The sequence below is a fragment of the Esox lucius genome, chromosome 2 (assembly GCF_011004845.1).
Source record: "Esox lucius isolate fEsoLuc1 chromosome 2, fEsoLuc1.pri, whole genome shotgun sequence".
Taxonomy (NCBI): domain Eukaryota; kingdom Metazoa; phylum Chordata; class Actinopteri; order Esociformes; family Esocidae; genus Esox; species Esox lucius.
The window spans coordinates 26174791-26188119 of NC_047570.1; the positions used below are offsets into that span (position 1 = coordinate 26174791).

Here is a 13329-nt window from a genome sequence, read left to right on the forward strand (position 1 = left end):
GCAATGTCCCTGGGTGGAGATACAGCCATGCTGCCTCTGCCTGGAGGCTTGTGAGTGGAAGGGAACCCGTGCTCACTCACTGAGATTCTCTGTACACCCACAAGCCCATTGCCAGAAGACAGATACACAATCTGACATTTACATTTCACATTAGGTTTGTCAAGGCTATTTCACTTTAATGACCAAAAGCCCCTCTCCACAAAACACTCAACAGATAGGTATAGAGCTCGCGTCATGACGTTATGCAAATCAACTAAATAGAAATGTAGGTAGCATAGTTTTCCCTCACGACAAAATGTTACTCATCAACCGGCCACAGACATCACATCATATTGAAATAAGATTTATGCTCATAAAATTTCCCCCACATTTTCAAAAGAAATGTAACTTTGTGCATATTTAAAAATCATTGGTAACTTTAAATCAAATATATTAAACCCGAATGAATTTCTGTTGAGCAGAGGGCAGATAGGGGTGCCAATACTGGGGATTAGCCTTGACTGAAACATGGCTTTGAGGCACAGCCTAAAATAAACTCGGATCCAGCAGCAGCTCTTACTGAGCCCAGTGCAATACAGCTATGCCCCACCTCTTAAAAGAGGGCACAGAGGAAGAGAGAAAAAAAATGAAAGAGTTCTACGACATTCTCTCTGGTGTAACCCCCCCGACCCCCCCCCCCCCCGGCATGTTGATACAGCGCAACCAGGCCAGTGGTAGCTTCAGTTACACTAAATTTAAACTAGACAGATGCCACACATTGCTGCTCGTGCCTCGCCCCGGGACACAAACGTCTCTCTCATCACTTCAGACCAGGCGCTTCGCCGTCCAGACCCCCTCAGATCAGCTCCATAACCAAGGCTCCACTTTAGAGGGCCAGCCAGATCACACCAGATTCACCACTGGGGCAAGACAGTTCACATCAACTCCATGTCTATATTAGACACTTGTCCAGGTGGAGAATGTCGAGAAAGTTGGCCACTGGGGGCAATGGTGAGCAATGTTGGGGTTAAAAGTGCTACAGATCGCAAGCAAGACAGAACTGATTTCTGGCCGACATATCAATGCATCTCTTATGTCTAGAATACGTCAATTAATTTCACAAAACGTAGCTTGGGTCCCTACAAGAACTTTGTGACTATTAGCTTAGCAACTGCATGACGCAGCACAATAACCTAAACACAATTAGCGAACATGTCTGCTGGGCGAGTGTTATTCATTTTGTATTATTGGGTTGATTTATTTTCTAACAACCTAGCCACTGAGGTTAAAATTTACAGTGAGTGAGTCTTTTTTTAGTCAATTTCACATGTCGGTTGCTTACTTATTATTACCAGAACATTTTTAAATGTTCACAACAAATATTGTTGTCATATATATTTTCTTTATTTAAGTATGTATATCATAGCAATGTGTGGTTTTGGGTGGATTACCCCTTTATGTGTTAGCTAACTCAACAAGTCAAACACATTGAAACACTGCTATCCATCAGCTATGACCCTGGTACCAACACTTCAACTACTGGGGTCCAGTGTCCTGCATCAGGTACAACATACGACAGTTGAGACTCCATTACTATAGTAATAGTAAATTGGCAGTAGCAATAGTAGACTATGCTGACAGCTGAAGTATGCAGCTAAACCTTAGTTTGACATATATCCTAAGTAATAATCTATTTCCACAAACATACAGAAAGTCTATCAAGAAAACTACATTTAGGTTTCTCTTTTAAACTTAATACATTGTTAGTCTTCCAGTCCCACATTACGAGAGTCCAGGTACATAAAAAACAATCGGTTCCCCCACACACCTAGCCGGAGTCTGGGATGTAGACACACTCACCTGTTGCCGTGGCACATAACATTCTTCAGCACCTAGCTCCTGATAAACATAAACAGTAAAAGTGTGTTGGTCTGTGGACAGGGCACCTTCAACCTGCGTGTTTCTGGGGTACTCCTGATTTAACAGATCTCAGTCTGAAACCTGCTGCCCTCTGCCACTCTCTCTGAGAGACCAAAATAGTCCACCATGAGAGCGATGTAATTTCAGTCTTTCCCACGACCAGGACAGACTGAGTCAGGAGACCAGTCCGTAGAGATGCAGCTGGGGTAACTACGAGAACAAACTAGAAGACAAGTGCAACAGACGTCCTCAAAAAATGTGAAGACTATCACTTAATTTCAGCTAGGACCCAATACTATTAACATCAGCATATGATACAAATTCCGCTCCCAAAATGTAAGCCTATGTACTAGCTTCCACCAAATCCAAACCAAATCTTTCTACAGTTAGTGTATGCAAAGACTGGCAGCATGTGGAGATTTCATTAGTCTTGATCAGACTCCCTCTCTGATGGAAACAAATAGTTGTCTGCAATATCCTTCCGGAGAGGGAGGGAGGGATCAGCAGAAAAGAGGAGAAAGACAAAGTATGCGTGGTCCTTGTTGAGGCTTGCAAAGCTCTGAGTTGGTACGATGATGATAGACGCAGAACTGCCAGACAAGCCACCGAAGGTGAGGGACATGAAAGAAATACGTCCAGAAGAAAGAGACAGAACGAAATAACAGCTTGCAAAGGGTGATAAAAACGAAAGAAAGAAAGACAAGGACGTAACTCTTTCCTGTTCCCCTCAATAGTGTGGAGGGAGGGAATGAAGGGAGAGTGCTGCACTCCCCCTCACCCCTCTGTCATTCCACTACCATCTGAAGACCACATGGCATGTCTGGGCACTGGGCCAGATGTCTCCACTGAATCTACTAGGCCCAAATGCTTTATAATACAGCGGGGGACACATTTACCCCCTCACTCACACCACCTTTACCATCCACTACTGTACTACCCAGTATGTGACTACCCAGTGGCTATACTTTCAAACTGATGTTTACAAGGGTGCTCAACCTTGAAACACCCACTTGTTGATGTAGATTTGCCTGACCATCACTATTAATTTTCACCCAAAACGTGAATACATAAGCATTCCTCCATGGTTCTGTGACTTTTGTTAACTTGAGGGGTGAAAAAACAACAACTAGCAATACATTTTTCAAATGTGAAAAGTGGGCCCTGGGGAAAATAATCTTGGAAGAATTTACAACAAGACTACTTACATCAGGCTACCAAAAGCAAATTGCTACTGTTTTGCATTCATAGGGAGACAACACAAATTACTGACTTTAAAACACAATTGGTTTTGTTTACGTCTCATCCTATTAATGATTCTCTGCGTTTGCCTCAATGTTACATTGTGTTTTTTTGAAAAAATAAACAATTTACTGCTCAGATAAAAGGCTTTAAACAATTTTCTAAAGAAGCCTAAAACTTTGGCAAAGTACTGTATGATACCAACCATTTGTATTTCTAAGAGATCACCAGGGTGGGTGAAACATCGTCATGACAAATTCAAGATTGTTCTGCTATTATGTACAAGCACTTCATTGTCATTTTCAAGCACCGTAATAGATTTAATTGTTATATTATAGGAGGCAGACATTTAAAACGACACCAAAAGTTTCCAAAAAGTACACATTACCACTTTAAGCATAATGCACAATGGCACCATAAATTGGCATTCAAATTAGTATTAATTTAGAGGTATTTCAGGTTACATACCCATGGTGTTTCTGGAAGTATCCTTAGGGTAATTACTCAGATGCATACCATTACGCTCATGATTTTACCTGTAAATATTTGCTACTGTCAAGTACGGTAGGTTGTTGCTGTGGGTCAGAATCTGGGAGAAAGGCAAGCTGACACTGACTGAAGAGAAACAAGCTAGCTTCAGCCTACTGCCTGAGATTCAGGGAAATTGTATATAGACTACTCGAAACAACATATTTTTATAAAATGTATCTATCAACAGTCAGAATTTAGCCCAATATGAATCGTTATCTATTAGCATTCACTTTGAGAACCAGAATTCATAAGTGGGTTGTTCATCGTTATTTGGCCCAAGCATTTTTCTGTTTGTTAGAAAAAGTGAGGGGAAAAGCAGGTGGAGCAGACTAACGACAAACCCAACATCGCATCACCCAAAGAACAGCATCCCTGCTGTGAACCATGGTGGTGGTAACATCCTGTTTTGGGGGAGTTTTGTCATTATCTGGGATTTGGGCACTTCACAGATTAGAAATGTACAGGAAAGTAATTGAGGAAAACCTGCTGGCATGCATGATAGCTGAAACAAGGACAAAAATTCACCTTTCAGCATGACAACAACCGAAAGCACACAGTCAAAGCTAAAGTGGACATACTAAGGAATAAAGAAGTAAATGTTCTTGAATGACCCAATCGAAGCCAGAAAAATATCCAATCAAAAATGTGTGCGTGACTTGAAGACTGCTGTCCATCGACGATCCCCAAGGAACTCGACTCACCGACTTTTCAAGTACGGTGCGAACAAAATATCTAAAGGTTTAACAGAGTGTAGTGTTTCTATACTGTATACTGGACAGAGAAATCAGGGAAACATGGAGTATAGTTTTTGCAGAAAGACCATGAGAAATGATTCAAATCAATGCTGCTGCGGTACATGTGCTCTGGAAGCAGTGGCTTGAATCACTCAAAAGCCCTAAGGTACTTGATTTTTCAGATTCTCCTGTTTATGTAAGTTACGGCTGCATTCATTTCTCCCTCTCCATTTGATAGTAACACGTAATTCAAGTAAGAAAGTGATCCTTCTCAATAGAATGCTTTTAATGAAAAGACAAGTTAAAGTCAACACTCAATTTTATTGTTCTTACAATAACCAGATGTGGGTTTTACAGAAACAAGTCCAACAACTGATCTGGTGTGAATCAAGCAAGGACCAAATTGAAGTATTCCAGTACTTGGTTTTCAGTTCCAAACACCCTAAGCGAGGCATTAGGGTTCAAACACCCTAAGCGAGGCAGTGTAGGGTTCAAACACCCTAAGCGAGGCAGTGTAGGGTTCAAACACCCTAAGCGAGGCAGTGTAGGGTTCAAACACCCTAAGCGAGGCATTAGGGTTCAAACACCCTAAGCGAGGCAGTGTAGGGTTCAAACACCCTAAGCGAGGCAGTGTAGGGTTCAAACACCCTAAGCGAGGGAGTGTAGGGTTCAAACACCCTAAGCGAGGCAGTGTAGGGTTCAAACACCCTAAGCGAGGCAGTGTAGGGTTCAAACACCCTAAGCGAGGCATTAGGGTTCAAACACCCTAAGCGAGGCAGTGTAGGGTGATGGGCTGTGTCTTTTTCTGTTTTACAAAAAAGTTTGTGGAGTCCAAATAGTTGAACTATTTCTGCCAATAGTTTAATAGATAAAAACTATTGGCAGAAATAATTGGAAAGCTTAGAGTCTCGCAAACAATTAATCTAACATTCGTGTATATAAGTTTTTCTCAAAGAGGCACACCTAAAAGGTTAGAAAGTCAAAAGATTTATAATAAGAGATTATATTAAATCCTAATCAAATTTACTATAGTAATCTATGAAGCACACATACAGTGGGGAGAACAAGTATTTGATACACTGCCGATTTTGCAGGTTTTCCTACTTACAAAGCATGTAGAGGTCTGTAATTTTTATCATAGGTACATGAAGTTTGCCAATGACCATCTGGATGATCCAGAGGAGGAATGGGAGAAGGTCAAGTGGTCAGATAAGACAAAAATAGAGCTTTTTGGTCTAAACTCCACTCGCCGTGTTTGGAGGAAGAAGAAGGATGAGTACAACCCCAAGAACACCATTCCAACCATGATGCATGGAGGTGGAAACATCATTCTTTGGGGATGCTTTTCTGCAAAGGGAACAGAACGACTGCACCGTATTGAGGGGAGGATGGATGGGGCCATGTATCGTTAGATCCTTCCCTCAGTAAGAGTATTGAAGATGGGTCCTGGCTGGGTCTTCCAGCATGACAACGACCTGAAACACACAGCTAGGGCAAATAAGGAGTGGCTCCGTAAGAAGCATCTCAAGGTCATGGAGTGGCCTAGCCAGTCTCCAGACATGAACCCAATAGGAAATCTTTGGAAGGAGCTGAAAGTCCATATTTCCCAGCGACAGCCTCAAAACCTGAAGGATCTGAAGAAGGTCTGTATGGAGGAGTGGGCCAAAATCCCTGCTGCAGTGTGTGCAAACCTGGTCAAGAACTACAGGAAACGTATGATCTCTGTAATTACTAATAAAGGTTTCTGTACCAAATATTAAGTTCTGCTTTTCTGATGTATCAAATACTTATATCATGCAATAAAATGAAAATTAATTACTTAAAAATCATACAATGTGAATTTCTGGATTTTTGTTTTAGATTCCATTACTCACAGTTGAAGAGTACCTATGATAAAAATGACAGACTTATACATGCTTTGTAAGTGGGAAAACCTGCAAAATCGGCAGTGTATCAAATACTTGTTCTCCCCACTGTACATACAGTAGTATGTACAGGATTATATTCAAGTAATTATATATTAGGTTATTCTTCAGAGTTCAATTATATTGCAATTTGTTAAAACTTATGAATGCAACTATATTAAGATATATACAGTGGATATGAAAAGTCTACACCCCCCACAGGTTCTTGTGATGTAAAATAATGAGACAAAGATAAATCATGTCAGAACTTTTTCGAACTTTAATGTGACCTATAAATTCAACAATTCAATTGAAAAACAAACTGAAATCTTTGAGGGGGAAAAAATTAAAATATAAAAACTAATAATACCCTGGTTGCATAAGGGTGCACACCCTTAAACTAATACTTTGTTGAAGCACCTTTTGACTTTATTACAGCACTCAGTCTTCTTGGGTAGGAGTCAATTAGCATGGCACATCCTGACGTGGCAATATTTGCCCACTCTTCTTTGCAAAAGCGCTCCAAATCTGTCAGAATGCAAGGACTGTGCACATATGTTCATTTGGATTCAGGTCTGGGCTCTGGCTGGGCCATTCCGAAACGTTAATCTTCTTCTGGTGAAGCCATGCTTTTGTGGATTAGAATGTGTGCTTTGGGTCTTTATCGTGCTGAAAGGTGAACTTCCTCTTGATCTTCATCTTTCTCACGGCTGCCTGAAGGTTTTGTGCCAAAATTGCCTGGTATTTGGAACTGTTCAAAATTCCCTCCACCCTGACTAAGGCCACAGTTCCAGCTGAAGAAAAACAGCCCCAAAGCATGATGCTGCCACCACCATGCTTCACTGTGGGTATGGTGTTCTTTGGGGGATGTGCAGTGTTGTTTTTAAGCCAAACATACCTTTTGGAATTATGGCCAAAAAGTTCAACATTGGTTTCATCAGACCATAACACATTTTCCCACGTGCTTTTGGTGGACTTGATGTTTGTTTTTTGCAAACTTCAGCCAGGCTTTTTTTCTTTGTAAGAAAAGGCTTCCGTCTTGCCACCCTACCCCATAGCCCATTCATATGAAGAATACAGGAGATTGTTGTCACATGTAGCACACAGCCATTACTTGCCAGAAATTCCTGCAGTTCCTTTAAATTATTTTGTACCCTTCTCCCTTCCCTGATATCTTTCAACAATGAGATCCCTCTGATGCTTTGGAAGCTCTCTGTGGACCATGGCTTTTGCTCTGAGAAGCAACTAAGAAAAATCCTACTTGAACACCTGAACTTTATTTGTGATTAATCAGAGTCACTTTAAATGATGGCAGGTGTGTAATGACTTCTATTTAACATGAGTTTGAATGTGATTGGTTAATTCTGCACACAGCCCCATCCCCAGTTATAAGAGGGTGTGCACACTTATGCAACCAGGTTATTGTAAGGTTTTTATTTCTCATTTTTCCCCCTCGAAGAATTCAGATTGTTTTTCAATTGAATTGTAGACATTATAGGCAAAATTAAAAGTGGGAAAAGTTCAGACATGATTTATCTTTGTCTGATTCTTTTACACCACAAAACCTGGCATTTTAACAGGGGTGTGTAGACTTTTTATATCCACTGTACATGTAGGTTAGCCTAGATTGTCCATAAAATTAAATGGTGAAAACACTTTTTATCAGGCTAAATATGGTGGAAGAGCAAGCAGTTAACTGACATTTTTTTCATTTGTATGGTTTGTTGTAGTCATTGGGTAAACAAGGATAGTAAAACAACTTCATAGCTGTGCTTTTATTTTGGATGATTGCAATCATTCTATCTAATTATTTTATTTTATTTTACAAATTATGAATTATTTCATTAGTCTCTCATGTCTACTGTAATTGTATTATTGGTTTACCATTATAAATGTGTCCAATTCTGTGTTACTAAAAATAATATATACTTTTATATTTTATCTGTTTTGAAACAACTTGAAATACATTTATTTTTAAGAATAGCGCTCAATAAATAAAGTTTTTAGGCAGGGTTTAGGTTTAAATTTTACAGGGTAGCCCACAAACAGCCTTCCTAACACCTGAGCACTCCTCCAGGGACAGAAAGAATGTCTTTTTTGAATAGGCTATAATATGAAAAAGAGTAACCACATTACACTTTTATCTTCACTGCTCTCAGGTTTCCATGAGAACCCATGAGAAACCCAGTTGGATTCTGTCCACTTTTGATCCATGAACAAAATCATGAATAACCTGTCAAAAGGAACGTTTCTACTTTACTAGCTAAGGTTAATCCTTACCAGCGATTTTTTTGGACCTTCTTCACTGTAGGTCTAAAACATTACTAGGGAAACCCCTTCACCGCTGACAAAGTTAATACTGCCTGTGTTTGACTACAGCACCCACTGGAATGCCTCAATTAAAATGAGACTTAATTTCTTGATTACAAGAGAAAGAGGGATACTGAGAAAGAGAGACATGGGAAGGAGAAAGACAGAGAAAGAGAGTGATTAAGAAGAGAAATGAACACGCTAAGTGTGGCAAATTGCTGTCTTCTTCCAAGTTGAAATGAAGAGGTAAAATATATTGTGTTAGAGCAAACAGAAAATGTAAGCAATTTGGTTCAGTAGGTCAAGTCTCGTTCTGCTCATGTGTTTATTAAATCATATATTAGCAAAGGCAATGTTCCTTAAAATAACTTTAATTGAAGAGTATTGTTCTATATACCTGACTCACTAAAAAGTATGAAAAAGTGCAACAAATGTTTTTACACTCACTATGGTAAGTTGCTCTGAATAGGAGTGTCTAAAAATTTGCTTAAATGTATGTAAATGCAATGCAGCTAAATGACAGGATGCAGAGTGACAACAGAAAAACTTGTCTGTACCAGTACCTAAGTTATTGTCTGCTGTACTCTTAAAGAAGATGAAATCTGCTGTATGGTACTTTCCCGGATACATTACCTCTCTTTTTTGTCTGAAGGAACAGTATAATAGCCTAATGCCTTGTGTCTACACTATGATCCAATGTGATGATCACAATCAAACGCCTAATGTAAGCAACCAAACAAAAAATGAAGGAGGGAAATATCGGTGGTGCTTTGTGAGTGAGGCTGAGGAGATGAGAAGATGGAGATAGAGAAAGGGAGCACACTCCACATGTGACCATACTGCTCAACTCAACGCCATGGCTATGTGGCCCTGTGTTACACACCAGTTATTAATGTGGACAGGCACTCCCTATACATGCCAAGGTACACAGTCCAACCACTTGCAGAGTGGTGTTTTTATTCCTATGCTTCTTCCAAATGCTAATTTTTCCATTTTCCCCTCTCGTCTTTGAATCAGACTTATAATCAAGCGGAAAATGTATTGGGTAGAGAAGAGGACTAGCTAAGCCTTGGGTTCATAGTTTTGCCAGAGCATCATGGAAAGGGCAGAGCTAGGCTTAACTGTGTCTAACTCTGCATTAAATGAAACTGGAGGTTTACTGGGTAGACATTTGTCATATTAAAGCAGAAAGGGTAATCAAAGTATCAAAAAAGAAAGCAATGGCTGCACAATCTAAAGGCAATCGTTTACCTCTATCATTGTTGACAGACAAGTTGTCTTCATTACGGTATCATGCATCAAGTTTCGCAACCAAGATAAGAAGGAAGTTGCATCCCAAAACAATATTCAGGGTTTTAATTTAAATACTATGCTCACTGTGTATCATTAAATATGAAATAATGTATTTTAGCTGTGTTTTATTTATAGCATGGAACTCCTAAATCTGTCATTACAAATGACAGAATGAATGAGTGAATTAACAAGTGAATGATGAATGAATAACCAGCTTAACACACATACACCTATCTGCAACATATTGTACATATGGGCCCAAGATGCAGGCAAACTGTGCGCAATCTGCTAACGTGTTTACAACGAGATCAGTGTGACACAACTTATTAATATATGTGCACTTATTGGCCAGATAAAATTGAAATACTAACCTAAAGCCCATAGACAAGGTTGTGTCTTGAATAGGCCAACTGGGAACTGTGTAGTTTCAATTCATAATTTTTATTGTGTTGTTTTTATATTTTAATATAATTATGTTTGTGAAGTCGCATTATAAACATGGAAATAGCCTAATTTATACACTATACATATGTCTTGAGGGCAAATTATTAGTTGGCAATAATAATGATTTATTTGATGTAATAACATCTGAATTTCCAAGGTCCTTTTGAACATAATGAGTACTTCCAACCAATTCAAATGAATCTATATATCTACTCACTTTAAAACTAATGTGTTTTACTGTCACAAAATTGCTATTTCTGTGTTGATCTTTTTAAATTCAGCACTGTATTATGATTGCCAACATTGATTGCATGATTACTAGTTATTTGTTACAGTTAACAAGTGCATAATTTGTGAATGCATACATTAATTCAATATTTTTTGTTGTTGCTTGCTAATCATATGAGTTTAAGTGAATTTCTGTAACAAAATAATGCATAATGTTTAAAGCAATTCAGTGGTAGACAACCCTTTTCAGTACCAAAGGTATGATACTGCAGGATTTTATTTCTGCATACCATACCTAACCAAGTGAGCTAATTCAGTTAAGTAATTGTTAACATTCAACGCCGCAGGGGTGTATTGATGGGCAAAATCACTATCATCAAGTTTAGTTTTGCAAAACGACAGAATATTTTACACGCAAAGTAAATCGTTTCCATAGGTGAAATGAAAAGACAGCTAGTGGCTTTGCAATAAAAACATGAACTGAAAGGACTGTTTCCCCAATATGAATGACCGAATATCATTTGGGTCCTCTACGGTCTAGAGCAAGCTAACTTGCTAGTGTAATTAGCTGGAAAGCTAACTCTTTTGAATATAGATTTCTAGCTAGCTAAATTAATCGTTAACAAAAATGGCACAAACATTAAATGCAATTTGGTATTTAAAAAATGTATAACCGTTTAATAACGTGTATTTATTTTAACATTTTGTCGCTACACACTAGCGAAAGTGTACGTACATGTATGTAGTGTACAGGACTCAGCTATATTTGACAACTTTTGCCACGCGCTTCCTAGCAGCCTGAGTACCGTCCTAAGCTCATCAGACACTGATGATAAACACCTTTTTTATGTATAGGAGGCTCATTGCTAAAACCCTGCTTTTAACAGTGACAAAACTGTGTACATGCATAGTAATAGAAGACGAATGTTTATTATAAGCTACTTTTTACATTGTGCAGCCCAACAATTAATATTGTTGGTATTAGCAACTTCTTTGCAAACAACGACCATTCAAGCAACGTTTCTATTGTTTACAACAATGTAATTATATCCATATATAACTATTCTAGCATCTCTAGATCAAGAGAAGTTTACAGCGTATTGGAAACCAGGAGAAAACACTGACCTGCGGGGCCTAGCGACTGCTGCTGGCCGTCCTCTCCGAAGATAAGCCTGAAGTCCAGCTCCTCATTACCGGTACAGTTTGCAGTAGTCATCGAGGTTGACAGCTCAGGTTCACCCGTCACTTGAACGACGGCTAGTGCAAATTACTATTCTGGATGTCACAACATTTACAGAACTAACTGAAACAACAAAACGTGTATTTTGAGGATCATGAAATTGTAACGTTACTGTGGCGAGCAGTCGAAGAGCCAGCGGCGTGAACTAGTTTGTCTTCCTTGATTTGAAATCCAAAATTATTCTCCCCCGACGTTTAGCAATACAATTATAGTTTACGTTTTTATTGTCCTGCAGCGATTATACTATTTAGTCCTCAAGAACATTAAGTTGATTTATCGCTGGTTGATGTCAACAAAACAGACAAGATTGTCGGATAAATTGCCACTCTCTTCGCTCACTGGAGCTTCTATCCCAACTTTTACAGCGCGTGACAGGGCAGTTCCAGCAGTGACGTCAGCAAACTTAGGTCGACACCAGAGTGCACAAGCACACTCTCGCTCGCTCTCTCACACACGCACACACACACACTCACACACACACACACACACACACACGCACACACACACACACGTGCAATATCTGGCAAGAGCTCCTGGGATATGTAGTTAATAGGTCCAAAGGAAATTGTTATTAGCCGTACATTATTATTTAATAAGCATATCCAGTTACACCGCACTTTTGTCCATAGTCATATTGAAATGTCACAAACTCAGCTCATTTAGAGTTTTTATATTTTTCTGGTTGACCTTTGGTTTCACAATACGAATTTTGACTATAAGTAGCGTAACTAACATCTCTGCCAAATACAATTACTCTTAAAACAGATCATGGCTAAATGTTCGAATATTTACTGTATTCACATTGCCTTGGACTGTGGGAATTCAACAGACTGCCCAACTGTCTATACCATGGTCCTCCAGATCTAAAATAGCATGTCTGTGCCCAGGGCCTAAAATGTACTTTTTGGTCCACCAGCCACTGTGGCAGTTAGATTCAAATATATACCAGCCACTCAGATTTTTTTACCAGCCAAAATATTTTGCACTGTTATTATATCAAAAAACTGAAGAAACAAATGACCATGATTTCTAGTGTTTCTAAAACCAGAAACACTATTAAGAAAGATTATGGCATGTGATTATTTTTTAACACATACACACTACAAGATCAACATATTGACACCAGAAATTGGTTTCCTGGAGTCAGTTTGGCTCTGGAATTGCTTTCTGTTTTGGAAACGGGGTTGTACATATTCAGTGACAATTATTTTATAATATTCCAGTTGGGATGCTGTGTAAAATATAAAGAAAAACAGAATGCAATGATGTGCAAATCATTTAAACCATATATTCAATAGAAAATAGTACAAAGACAATCTATCAAATGTTGAAACAGAGATTTGAGAGATATTTTTTCTTGAAAAATATATGCCCACTTCCAATATAATGCCAGCAACAGGTTTCAAAACAGCTTGGACAGGGGCAACTAAAGACCGGAAAACATGTGTAATGCTAGAAAAATAAACTAAATATGTGAATTGACAACAGATCAGTAACATGATTGGGC

The 13329-nt window shown here is 38.9% G+C and overlaps 1 protein-coding gene across 1 annotated transcript in view; it reads right to left on the minus strand.

Moving 5' to 3' along the window:
* The window catches only part of nfatc3a (nuclear factor of activated T cells 3a), a 72661-nt gene extending 60465 nt beyond the window's left edge, over nucleotides 1-12196 (minus strand). The window contains exon 1 of the mRNA XM_029113511.2: nucleotides 11708-12196. Within this exon, the coding sequence (XP_028969344.2) occupies nucleotides 11708-11798 (91 nt within the window). The 5' untranslated portion in view covers nucleotides 11799-12196. The remainder of the gene's footprint in view (nucleotides 1-11707) is intronic.
* Between the last annotated feature and the right edge of the window lie 1133 nt (nucleotides 12197-13329).